This window comes from Ochotona curzoniae, unplaced genomic scaffold, assembly GCF_017591425.1.
Source record: "Ochotona curzoniae isolate NIBS_2020 unplaced genomic scaffold, NIBS_Ocur_1.0 scaffold_4505, whole genome shotgun sequence".
Taxonomy (NCBI): Eukaryota; Metazoa; Chordata; class Mammalia; order Lagomorpha; family Ochotonidae; genus Ochotona; species Ochotona curzoniae.
Genome location: NW_024467118.1, coordinates 2,932,815 through 2,946,317, shown reverse-complemented (window position 1 = coordinate 2,946,317; position 13,503 = coordinate 2,932,815). Strand labels below are relative to the sequence as shown.

The 13,503-nt window shown below is 56.9% G+C and overlaps 1 protein-coding gene across 1 annotated transcript; it reads right to left on the bottom strand.

Moving 5' to 3' along the window:
• Nucleotides 1–4,114: 4,114 nt before the first annotated feature.
• CYTL1 (cytokine like 1) lies at nt 4,115–7,826 on the bottom strand. Its single transcript, XM_040966199.1, has 4 exons — nt 7,680–7,826; nt 5,662–5,709; nt 5,363–5,491; nt 4,115–4,593 (listed from the first exon to the last, which is right to left on the bottom strand). The coding sequence occupies exons 1-4, from the start codon at nt 7,824–7,826 to the stop codon at nt 4,501–4,503; spliced, it is 417 nt and encodes a 138-aa protein (XP_040822133.1). The 3' UTR covers nt 4,115–4,500.
• Between the last annotated feature and the right edge of the window lie 5,677 nt (nt 7,827–13,503).

Here is a 13,503-nt window from a genome sequence, read left to right as displayed (position 1 = left end):
CCAATCAGTTCCCTGGTGTTGCAGCTCCTGGTAAAAGTGTCACAATGAAACCTACATCTGGACTGATTTTCTTTGCAGGGTAGTAACACTAACTGCTATGGTAACTTGGAAAGGCTGAGGGCTAGCTCCAGCTGACTTTTCAGAAAAATTGCTTCATTGTCTCTCCCCCGGTTGTCCATCAGCACAACTCATGGCAGAATGTTCTAGAAGGCAAGGCTTGCTGGACTTGCCATTTGTACTCAGCAATTCATTGACCTTCTGTGGTTCTGGCACTTCTGGTCTGTTTCACTGGTTGCTTGCCACCTCCGTATCAACTTGTTTAAAGTTCGAGGTTGTCTTAAAGCTTTACAGAGACCTCCGTGGGAGAGAAAGCATCTCTGATACCCCACCCTTCTTGAAAGGTTTCCTTCGTTTTCCTGTAAGTTTCAAGCTCAGAGTGGCAAGAGAACATTCTTCCCAGATGTTCAAGGTTTGGACTTCATCTAAACTGGAGGCTGAGAAGCCACGGTGTCTTTCTCTACACAGGACATTATTTTATATCCTATAATAAAGTTTTATAGTTTTCTTCATAAGAGTCATACATGTACTTTATGACATTTATTCCCAAGCATTTCATATAGTTTTTTTTTTTTTTTTTTTATTTAAAGATTTATTTTTATTATTTTTCATTGGAAAGGCGGATATACAGAGAGGAGAGACAGAGAGGAAGATCTTCCATCCGATGATTCACTCCCCAAGTGAGCCGCAACGGGCCGATACTATGCCGATCCGAAGCCAGGAGCCTCTTCCGGGTCTCCCACGCGGGTGCAGGGTCCCAAAGCTTTGGGCCGTCCTCAACTGCTTTCCCAGGCCACAGGCAGGGAGCTGGAAGGGAAGCGGGGCTGCCGGGATTAGAACCGGCGCCCATATGGGATCCCGGGCGTGCAAGGCGAGGACTTAACCACTTGCGCCACCGCGCCGGGCCCGCATTTCATATAGTTTTTTGCTGATGTTTATTTTAAACATAGTCATCTTTTTAAAAAAAATTTACTTATTTGAAGGGCAGAAAGAGATCTTTCATCTGCCGGTTCACTCAAGTTACGACGTTGTGACCAGAGCGAGGGCTGGGCCAGGCTGAAGCTAGACGGTAGGAGTTTCCTTCCTGCCTCCTCAATGGGGGCAAGGCTCCAATCATGGCCATCTTCCACTGCGTTCCCAGGTCATCCCAGGAGCAGCAGGGATTTGAACCGGCACCCACACAGGATGCTGGCAGTGCTTACAGCAGCCTAAGCTCGTCTGCCGAGATGTACCATTCTCCAATGTCCACATCAAAACGAAAGGACAACTGGATAGGAAGCTCTCTGGATGGCAACGCCCTCCGTTCACTTGGGTCGTAACATCATCCACAGACAGCGGCCGAGCACAGCTGCGGGCTGAGTGAGCCCCCAGTCCTGTTCTCTGCAGCTGTCCTGGCCACAGGATGGGTGCCCACAGCGCAGATGGTGACACCAACCCAGGCTGACTTGCAACTTGATATCATCTTGGCTTGGGCCGGTGCTGTAGACATAGTGAAGAGAAAGCAGTGACTTCTGGGCAAGTTTCCCTGTCTGCTGCCAGCCAGAAAGCTCTAGAATAACAAGTGGAGGGGCATCTCGGGAACCTGGCTGCTGACACCTTAGATACATGCCCTGGTGGTTCCTGGACTGCCTCTGCAGGACGGAGCACACACCTCTGTTCTCACCACTCAGCCGCTTGCCGCACTGTCTCTCCGTATCCTCCACTTTGCCCTTCGTCTGCCTGATGCCTACTTCATGCCAGGGCAGTTTCCTGCCCTTGTCTCTGCTGGCAGCACCTGACCATCAGCAGACACGTTGACTGCACCGGCGGAGGCGTATTTGTGTCCTGAGCACTTTGGCAAACCAGCTGGCCTGAAGCGAGGGGAGTTATTCTCAGCGGGTTGAACTCGCCCCCCAGTGTGAAGGGTGTGCTGACTTGGCAGCCGGGCTCTGGGACAGCAGGAGCACCTGGGCTGGGCAGACACAGGCTGAGGGCCGGACAGCTGTGCTTTACGGAAGAGCTTGGTGCACTGGGGAGCTGAAAAGCCACAAGTGTGCATGTGTGTGTCCGTGTATGGACGTGTTTGCACATACATGTGTCCATGTGTGTCAGTGTATGGGCGTGTGTGCACATACATGTGTCCATGTGTGTCCGTGTATGGGCGTGTGTGCACATACATGTGTCCATGTGTGTCCGTGCATGGGCGTGTGTGCACACACGTGTGCATGTGTGTGTCCGTGCATGGACGTGTGTGCACATACATGTGTCCATGTGTGTGTGTCCGTGCATGGGCATGTGCGCACATACATGTGTGCGTGTGCGTCCGTGTATGGGCATGTGTGCACATACATGTGTCCATGTGTGTCCGTGTATGGGCATGTGTGCACATACATGTGTGCATGTGTGTCCGTGCATGTGCGTGTGCGCACATACATGTGTGTATGTGTGTCCGTGCATGGGCGTGTGTGCACACACGTGTGCACGTGTGTGTCCGTGCATGGGCGTGTGTGCACATACATGTGTGCGTGTGTGTGTCCGTGCATGGGCGTGTGTGCACATACATGTGTCCTTGTGTGCATCTGCTGTGTGCAGCAAATACTGAAATTAACCAATTCAGACTCAGCCATTCCTGAAAACACAACCCGGGCCCCGAGGCTGCATGTATGCCCAAGGCAGGTCTCATGCGGTAAGCAAGAGCAGACCCCACCCGGCAGTGGTCAGACTCCCTGGAGACTTGCTTTAGTCTCCCAGCCAACACTTGCGCTGTCCTTCTCGAGGGCCAAGAGTCACAGGCAATTCTGACTTCCTCCTTTGTCCCTACATGGCTTTGGTTAACGAGAGGAAAATACATGTTGTTGAATGTTGAAGCAGAAAATGCAAGAGAACGTCTCCACCCCAGGCTCGGAGAGACCACCGCCTCCTCAGGTGCATTAGCAGGGAGCTGGACCAGAACCTGAGCAGCTGGAACTCAAATTGGCACTGGGTACAGGATGCTGGTGTCCTAAGCTGTGCCCTGCCTCACTATGCCCATTATACCACAGTGCCCATCCCTCTGCAGGCTTGCAAGGTGTGGGAGGCCAGAAGGGATGGTGGTGTTTAGGAAATACTGGGCGGCTCACCCGGGGGCATGGCATATGTGGGGGTAAAGGAGGTGGGCAAGACCAGGGCAGGCCAAGGTCAGAGCAGGAACACCTTCACAGAACAAGGCTGGGTGTCTGGCAGAGAGCAGGGCAGGCAGGCTGGAGCTCTGGGAGGCTCATGCTGGCTCCCGGGCGGAGGGCAGGCTTGGAGGGCACAAGGAGGACACTGGGCTGGAGGGCATCATCACAAGCTCCCAGCAAAGACAGAAGCACTGGACCAACAGATGGCAAGTGCATCAAGCATTCCCTGGCTGCAGTGGTCTGCTGGCCACACTAGAGCAGCCAGGTTGGCCTCCCTTCCTCCTAGCAGCACCACAAAGACCCAGGGTCTCCTGGCAGAGCTGCTGGCCAGAGTTTCCTCCGAGGAGGGCTCATTTCTTGGAAGGTTGTGCTTGAGTTGATGACGTCTCCGAAACAGATGGTTGGTGCCCTAACTGCTTGTCTTGTGAATGGGACTGGATTTGAAAACAGGATCTATGCAGAGGCTATCAGACAAGGACAGGGCTGGTGCTGTGGCCTGGTGGGGAAAGCTGCCACCTGCCGCACTGGCACCTGCCACACCGGCACCCCATATGGGCGCTAGTTCGAATCTCCCCTGTTCTACTTCCCTTCCAGCTCCCTTTGAACATGCCTGGGAAGACAACAGAAGATGATCTGAGTGCTTGGGCCCCTGCACCCAGTGGAGACCTGGGTGGCTCCTGGGGTTGGCCAACCCATCCTTGGTCATTGAGGCCATTTGGGGAGACGGCAGGTGAAAGACTGTTGTCTCTCCCTCTCTACATCTGTAACTGCTTTCCATGCAGCCTTCACACAGGTGGCATGTGGAGACTCCCAAGAGTCACCGGAGCTCATTGGAAAGGACACACCATGCTGAGTGCTACGCCTCCAGGATGGTATGAGACACATCCGGAAGCCCGGTGGTGCTGCCATGACCTTATGCTTTATTTGGTTTTCATCATCTTTCAAAGAAGATTGGTTCCCATGAGCACTAGGGGAGACACTTGCAAACACATCCTAGAAGCCACTAGAAGCTTCTCTACAAAAGGGAGGGAGAGAGGTGAGTCTGGGGTAGGGGGGGTGCAGAACCGGGGTAAGGGAGGACGCACCAGTGATCTCTGCTGGTGCACGGAGAGCTGTCCCTTCGCATGCCCTGAATCCCTGTGCCTGGGGACACGGCCCTCCTGGCAGGACACCCTTGGGCTCAGCTCTCGCTATTCCTGGGGCGTCAGCACTGCCTCCCAGCAAACAGGGCAACACCTCACTGCTGGGATGTCCAAGACGTGGGCCACAAGACAGTGGCTGCAGATGGGTGGTGGCTGTGACTTCAGTCCTCTCTGGTCAGATGTCCCGGTGGGCCAGTGATGCCAGGGCTGGGGTGCTCCAAGGCACTGCAGTCATCTGACAGGAACACCAAGTCCTGCAATGGATGCGCAATGAGCAGGAAGGAAGGTTCCAGAAGGGGCCTGAGGGGCCCACTGGACTCTCAGCTGCCTGCAGACCTCCCAGGTGCCCCCGCCCCGGTGTGAGGCAGCCCATACACCCCATCTATCTCCCACACTTCCCACAGGGTCCCACACTTGGCTGCAGATATTCCTTCCTGAACCCCTCACAGCTGGCTGAGCAGATGAGGGAGACAGTGAGAGCCCTGACCCCTGCCTGCAAACACTTTTGTGTTAGTCCCATCCCCGGGCAGCCAGAACTCCACCAACATCATGTCCCTGCTGCCCCTGGAGCCGGGGCCAGGGGAAGTGAGGAGAGGAGATGTGTGTTGAAAGGGCTGGTGCAGCCCAGGAGGGCACAGGGAGTTCTGCCCAGCACCTGCCAGTCTCCACGGTGCCCACTGTCACACTCCCGAGGTCTCACAAATGGACATGGCTACATTCCACATTCACAAGTGGACAGACTGGCTGACGGGTGCTAGAGTCGGTGTCTGGGAGATGACAGGACAATCTCCCACCTGGACCCTGGGCTGGGCTTCTGGCTCTGCTGTCTCCCCTCTGCCAGGTATCCCAGGGTACCATCTCCCACCAGCCCTGTTTGGTTGCCAGCAGAGCCTGCCTTGGGGTCTTGGGGTGCGGTCCCTGCTTAACTTCACAAGCAGACTGAAGTCTTTCCCAGATCTTTCTGTCCCTCCCATTCCCCTTCCCCTTGCCCTGCTCTTTGCCCAGCCCAAGGTGCCCACGTACCCGCCTGCAGAATGAGTTCATGATGGTGTACAGCTTGCGAGCCTGGTCCTTCAGGACGTCCACCCGGGCCACGTGCCAGCAGTGGGGTGAGGCCACAAACTCACGCAGCCAGGCCAGCACACAATAGTTCTGGGGGTGGGCGGACAGGGGAGGGGTAGGGTGAAGGAGAAGCCAGAGAGAGGGAAGTAGGAAGGGATTCTAGGGGTGGATAAGGGGAGTCTGCTTTCCCCACCCCTGAGCGGGGGCAGCCCCACACTGCCTCCCTCCACCCCATCCCCAGGCAGGCAGAGCCGTCTCACGTGGATGTCCAGGTGGTACAGAGGTGGCAAGTATCTCACACACGGCTCCTGGGAATGGAGTTGCAGCTTGGTGAGCTATCCACAGGGACACCCCAGCTGGCCACAGGGGCTCCCGGCTCCCCAGCAGCCCTCACATCTGCTAGCCAGTCCTGGCTCTTTCCTGATGCTAACACACACACAGGCACACGCACGCACACACACAGGCACACGCACACACACACACACACACACACACACAGAGCACTTCCCAATGTCTTATGTCACTACCCTCCCCCTTGCTTCCCAAACAATGAGCGACTGGGTTCCTGGCACGGGATGCTTCGAGCATAATCTTCACACCACTTTTCAGTGCGAGGACACATACAGGCACGTAGAAGCCTTTTCTGAGCCACGGACACGGTTACAGGTCACGTGCTGCTAGACAGACCGTCTAGGTGTGAAGCAGGTCTGTAACGGGTGGTTACACAACAGTTCTGCAAACCACCTGTAGGCACAGGTGCGTCGCTTGGCGTGATGGGCGCATGGGCAGGTGCGTTGCTCGGCGTGATGGGCGCACGGGCTGCAGCGCTCCTGAGGCACAGTTCTAGAGGTGACCTGGTCCTGCGAAGCTCTTCCCCTAGGTTCCATTTCACTTCGCTGTCAGTGCAGGCCTGTCTGAGCCTTGTCAGCCAAAGCAGGGGCCTGCCCGCTTCCTGACTCAGTTTCCCCAAAGAGTTAGGATAAGCAAGATATGTTCCCCTGTTTTTTCTCTTCTTTTTTCAACTGCTTGATGTGAGAGGCAAAGGGACAGAGAGCTCCACCTGCTGCCCACAGTGCCAGCAGACCAGAACTCCCATCCAGGTGACAAGGGAGCCAACCATGCGAGCCGTCAGCTTCTGCTGCCCAAGCTCTGAATTGGCAGTGGAGCTGGGACTTGAACCCACGTCCCCTGATACAGGAGGTGGCATTCTAAGGGGCACCTTCATCGCTACACCCGAGGCCTGAACAAACAAATATTTGCATTTGCCCTCAGCTTTGCCATTCTTAGTCTCTTGCTTTTATTCTTTTCAGATCAGAGTTCCTTTACGAGACGTGCATTTGCTAGCAAGGAATATGTGAATGAACCATGATGCAATAATGCACAGTGAATCTATTCTGCTGGTGTTATCCACAAGTGGGTTAGGAAACTGCACCTTCAATCCAACTTTTCTCACCCCTAACACATGCATGCAAACTCACACACATGCACACACATCCCACATGAAGACATACATGTACAACACACATACACGCACACCCACACCAGCAAAAAGCAGAAATGCTGTGGGCGTGGAATGTCGGAGCAGCTGTGCCTCGTGGGGCACAGGCAATATCTACTCTCTCCTTTGTCCTCTGCACATTTTCCTTCCATTCTACCAAGTGCATGAGTTTTATAACAAGAGGAAAATACACGTTATTGAACGTTGAAGCAGAAAATGCAGAGCGCGCACACCCCAGGGTTGGAGAGGCACGGTGTTTGTGTGAGCACAGACAAGCCATAAGGCCACCTGCAGATCTCAGCAGAGGCATCCATGAATGTGTCTGGTTCCTATAATGGAGAGGAAACCAGAGGCCTTGCTCTCCACACAGCAGCTCTCCGAGCTCCTTCCCCCACGGAGTCGCTATGGGCAGTGACCAGCTGCTGTGCAGTGCCCATTTTCACTCCCAGAGCGCTCGGGGGTCCAGGGCCATGACCAGGGGTCCAGGGCCGTGACACCTGCGCAGGGTTGTGGGCATCTCAGCAGCCTCAGCAGCAACAGCTGAAGGAGGTCAGCAAGGAGTTCAGGCAGCCCTGAGCTTGGAAGCCCAGGCTTCTGCAGGAAACCCTTTCCTTTCCTCCTCTCTTTGCGTCTTGCAAGAGGTCTTCAGGCATTCTTAGACTAGAACGCTGATGGCGGAGCAGAAACACTGACAGTGAGACTTGCCCGGACAAGAACACCGAGGCGGCTTGCTGCCCTCCCCTCCCGAGCCCCCTCTCCAGGAGCCCACCGGGGACTCACCAAGGGCTCCATGGCCTGCAGGCTCTGGAAGTCGCGGCTGAGCTCACTGCTGAGCGCCCGCAGGCGGGAGTAACACGTTGGGGGCGCGGGCGCCACGGGCCGGCCAGCCAGCAGTAGCAGCAGCAGCGGCAGCGACCAGGACTTCATGGTGCCAGGACCGCAGTCTTGCCGCCGCTGCCTCGCCTTTAAGGAGGTGTCCCGGACCGGCTCCACGCCCCCGTTTCCTGTGGGGCTCAGCACGGCCGCGGGTGGGAGGCGGGGGCTGCAGGGCAGGGCTGGGGGAGGCAGGAAGAGCTGCGCTGCAGGCAGGAGTGGCAGCCAGGCCGGCAGGGGGGCTGACTCTCTGCCCAGCCCAAGATGGGGATTAGGGGTGGATCTTGTGCAGGGAGACTCAGTTTACGAGATTTATGGTGTGTTTTATGAAGCACCAGCTGGGAGGCAGGGAAGGGTCCCAGCACAAGGGAAGCTGATTCCCCCGTTTGAGCATTAATCATCTGCCTCACTTCATGGCGCTGAGTTCCCTAGTATGTATGGGATGTAGCAGGCAAGGCGGGGTGGGGGTGCTGGCATCCCACATCAGGTGCAAGCTGGCGGCCTGGCTCCACTTCCCACCCGGCTCTCTGCTGATGTGCCTGGGAAGCTGCAGGAGAGGGCCCCGGTAACTTGGGCCCCTGCACCCATGGGGAGAGACAAACAAGGAGTCTGAGGCCTGGCCCATCGCCGTCTGGGGAGTGAGTCCACAAGGGAAAGGGCTCCCTCCTTCTTTGCTGTCTCTCCTGTCTCCATCACTTCACTTTTCAAATGAATCATTTTTTTTCCCCTTCTACTTATTCTTAAAGAAGAGAAAAGGAAAAGGGACCAAAGCTGAGGCAGCCACCCTGGAACGGGATGCCCGTGCCCACCAGGCAGGGCAGCTGGGGTAGGTGTCACTTTGCCAGGACGAGGCTTTGTGCTCCTGTGGCGAGCAGGTGAGGGAGCCTGGGCTGAGCTCTCCCTGGGAGAGCACTGACTTGGGGTTGCTGGAGGAGTAAGTGCTCCCCAGGGCTGCTCCTTCGTGCTGTGACCTTGAGCCAGGAAACAGTCCTGTGTTGCAAGTGGGAAAACTGAGGCTTGGTGAGTCCCAGCAGCTTGTCTGCGGCCCAGGTAAGGCTCCACACCATCCTCCCTCCGTTCTCCTACCCACAGCATGGGCAGATCCACAGCAGGCCTTTCACAGCCAGAGGTGATGGTGGGTCCTCAGGCTGCTGAAGATTAAGGCATGAGAAAGAAGCAGTGGCCTCACTCAGCAGCCAGCCTCGCTTGCACCCACCAGCGGCCATCGCCGATGCCAGCAGACTGAGTGGGTTCCACTGAGCTCTTGGCATGGGAACAGGGGTAGGACCCCAGGGGTGTGGGAAAGAGTGTTGGACACGGATCAGCCCCAGGGCTGTAGACCTGGCTCCCGGCTCCCACCTCTCCCTGCTGCGTCTCCCCGGGGTGATGGCTTTGATTCGTGCTTCCTCCTGGTGTTATTTATTTGTCCGGTTTGTGGTGGCCACAGCCCTGAGCAAGGATCAGAGCTGCGACTTTCTGTTTTGTTCAGAGTTCCCTAAACGGCTCCTGCCGGTTGACCCAGGCCTGGGCGCTGGCAGCCTGTGTGTGCTTGGAGGCAGCGTGCAGCCAACACACACTTGTTTTCCTTCTTGGTGAAGATATCTCGGCAGTGGCAGTGCTGGAGGGGTGACGTGGGGTGTGGTGCACTCTGGTAGACCAGCCAGGGACACCAGGTCTAGTTCTGCAATGTTCCAAGACTTAGAGAAGAAAAACAAGCGTAAGTACCAAACAACTCCGTGCCCCATTTAGAGCCAGGAGACATGGCTGGGCTGAAAACACCTCAGCTGCGAGTCTGACGTGGAGATGGGCATGTGGCTGGCAGCCATTGCCTTGTCTGCCTCGGGGTCCCTGTGGGGGTGCTGCTGGGCTTTCTGGGTGGAAATGTGAGCCCAGAGCTCACAGGGGGCCTGCAGGTATTCCTGGTGAGTGACTGTGGGTGACAGTGACCCTTGGCTGTCCTCGGTACCTACAGAGGCACATGTGGATGTGTGGGCCAGACCCAAGGGAAACAGGGCATGTAGCATGGGACACTCGGGATGTCCCAGATGAGAGGAGGATTTGAACCAGGTCCCTGGGCAGATGGAGATGAGAAGGAACAAGCATCCAAGTGTTGGAATCGGCTGGCCGGTTGCCTGGGGAGCCCCTCCCGCGGCATCCTGAGTGTGACACCTGATTTCAGCATCAACCATCTGCTCCTTTAGGACCAGGGGTGGCCAGCCTCACCTCGGGCTGCTCAGCAGCTGGTGCTCAGCTGGCCAAGGCTCAGCATGACCTCCCTCTCTGCTCCCTAACTCAGAGCTTGACCCTGAAGCCTGTTGACAAGCCCAGCAGGTGCCTCCCAGCTCAGCTTCCTGGCACAGGCTCTGCCTCCGGCTCCCATGCTGGATGCGGAGGGGGTGGTCTCCTAGGGCAACACGCATGTCCTGCTCCCAGATTTTCACTTGACCCCTCTACTGCATCCTCCTTCCCGGCCCCTGGTCCATGGCGTCTTCGGTGGCCACAGGCTGCTGCACGGTTAGCAGCCCAGGTGGGACACTGTAGCCAGTCGGCCTTCAGCTCCCACCTCTTGGCGTCTGAGGGTTCCATGGGAGGTGGGGAGCCCTTCACTGCATGGCAGAGCCCACAGTTGTTCTGTGTTCTTGGGCTTCCTTTGTTCACCAGATGTGGAGCCATGGATTGCAGATCTTGCTCTGGGCCAGGCATTAGGATTGTGATAGGGAAAAGCAAAGAGGGGCGGGTAGCTCACCGCATCCTCCTGTTCCAGAGCCTGAGTCCGCTGAGGGCGGGAGAGGCAGGAAGGGGTGGTAGGGAGAGAAAGCAACATGGCACAATGCTCTGCTTGTTTCACACGGCAGGGAAGAGGCCACGAGCCAAGGAATTCAGACAACCTCTAGAAGCTGGAAAACACAGGAAATTCTCTCTTGGGGCCTCCCACGATGAGCCTGCTCTGCCAGCACTCTGAATCTAATCCAGAGGGAACCAGGTGTGACTTCCAGTCAACAGAATGGCAAAATCCTGAGTTCGGGTCGCTGCTGTTGTTTTCCAGAAATTCAGTATTGAAAGGCAGAGTTACAGGTGACAGAGAGAGGGGGGAGAGAGGAAGAGAGAGATCCTCCATCCACTGCTGTGCTCCCTAAATGGCAACAATGGCTGAAGTTGGGCTAGTTCAAAGCCAGGGCCAGGATCTTCCAGATTTCCCACAAGAGTCCTTTGCCCAAGGACTTTGGCTAACCACTGCTTTCCTGGACATGGAGCTGGAGCAGAAGCGGAGCAGCCACATGGATGGGATGGATACTGTCTGGGGGTCCTCCTGTGTCCCTTAGGCCCCCAGGTCACATGTTGCTGGAGTCCTGGTGGGAGATGCCGAGGCCTGAGGTCAGGGAGAGTGACCTGGGAGCTTAACATTGCCACCACCAAGAAACTGTCTTTTCCTGTTCCTCTGTCCATTTTGCAATGACCTTTGGCTGTGTCCGCGTGGCTGGCTGCTATGTTAGTCAGCTTTTGTTAACCTAACAAACCCTGGGGAGGCGCCTCTTCCGGGGGAAGAAGGTTCGTTTTGCTCCTGGTTTAGCAAGCTTAGTCTAGGGCCGGGCGTGTGTCTGGCAGAGCAAAGGGGATGTCCTGGGGGATGTATATGTGGTCTCACCGTGAAAACCACCAGGTCCCATCCTGGGGGCTTCTCCCCAGCATCGTATACCCCCTCCAGCCCCTTCCCAGAGACCCCACCTCCAGAGCCCACCTCCCACCCCACAGGTCATGCAGTTCAGGCGTTGGAGACCCAGCCTTTAGCACACGGGCTCTTGAGATGGCTCAGAAACTAAGATGCACACCCCAGCAGCCACAGCCCCCAGCAGTTCATGCCAGCAGGAGTTCAGAAGTTAGTGGGCAGGCAACGTGGGTGCTGTGACCCTCAGAGTGGGACTCGACCCTGAGATCCTGGTAGGCTGGATTTTACCCCTGAAGGTCAGGGGAGTGGAGCTGGGGCTCGCCCAAGTGCAGAGAGAGCTGACCGTGGCACAGCTCTGCCTGGCCCAGGAATTCAGCCAGTCCTTCCTGAGTCTGCCCTGCCACCCAGTCTCTGGACTTTCCCCTGCCTTCAGTCCTCATGGGCACAGAGGTCATGAGCTGCTCCCTTCCCAGGCTGGGTCCACATAGGGTGACCAAAAGGCCACCAAGACATGTTTCTGATGCCCGTGATGGGTGGTGGCATCTCCTGGCATCTCATTTGTGCTAGTGGCAGACCCTGCTGGAGTCTCCTCGGCTCTCAGTGCTCAGGCCAGCCTGCTGGACACCAGGGGCCATCCCTGCCTTGGGCCCTGCTCCTCACGGAGGCTCGTGCTCTGCCTGCCCACACAGGGGCACAGGGCAAAGGGCCTGGGGCATCTTAAGGCTCCCAGTACTAGCCCTCTGCCAGTGGTGAGTTTTTGCCAGACCTGACCACAAGTGGTCACCCAGCTTGTCTTGGCAGGGCCTGTTAGGGTACTGTCCTGCCCATGCATTCTTGTTTCTGGAGGCAGCTGTGGACAAGGGCTCAGGTCCCAGGAGGCTCAAGCTCCTCCCATGCCCCCCAGGTTCCTCCACATGAGGAGAGGCTGTAGACCTGGCTTGGACTCAGCCCCCAGCCCTTTCACCCTTGTGGCCCCTCCCGTCCACTCACAGAGCCCATGCAAGGACAGGGAGAGGCGCCCACGGCTGTGCTAATCCACCTGCTCCCCTGTGAAGCAGTGGGACCGCCCCGTGTGAGAGCCTGCTGGTGAATGAGCCCTCACAGATTGCGTGTTGTGGGTGGTTTGGTCCTCCCAGCGGTGGGGTCTGGCATGTAGTAGGGGGTTTCAGGTCCCTCTGAAGTGGTGAGGGCAGCTCTCAGGGGATTCTGCTTGGGAGAGCAAGTGTCAACCTGTGACAGGGAACTGGTGTGGCAGGAAAGGCCCTGGTGCCTTCACTCCTGAGCCCGGCTGCTCTGGAACCCGTGGCCCCACTGGCCTGGCTCTGCATGCCCTTGCCACATGGGCATGTGACTGTCTCACCTCTGGGGTGCTCCAGGGCCGCTCTGAGGAGGCTCGGCAGGCTCTCGGGGTGCTCCAGGGCCGCTCTGAGGAGGCTCGGCAGGCTCTCGGGGTGCTCCAGGGATGCTCTGAGGAGGCTCGGCAGGCTCTCGGGTCCCCTGGGGATTGAGCTGCAGCAGTCCTTGCAGGACCGCGTGGTCACAGCGTGGATCCCCGGCACCCTCTCTGCCTGTCTCACTGTCCCAGGTCTCCATGGGTATTGTCGGCATGCACTCCCACAGCAGCAATTTGCACACAATGCTCATCTCACACCCTGCATCAGGAAACGGGATCTGACGGCCCAACAGACGTGTCTGCCCCAAACAGACAGGGCGGTGGTGCTCAGACTTGCTGGCTTGGTCACTATTGGGGCTGGCACCAGGACACACTGGGGTGAGGTGCCACCAGAGGACCCACCCTGCTGGTCTTCATCTTCCCTAGCCCACAACAGCTCTGGCCCCTAGTTCCTGTGGGGGCTGCCACTCTAGGTTCCCAGCCCTTGCAGCTGCACACACGCACGCATGCATGTGGGTACAGGGAAAATCCTCCCAGCAAGTTTAAAAATCTCAACTGCCCCACAGCTTCATCTCTGCTTCGGTTTGGCAGTCGTCGCCAAACTTCTATCACACATTAATTTCATTATTAGTTTAAATATTACTTGCTGATTTCTTTGAGAGGCAGACGGC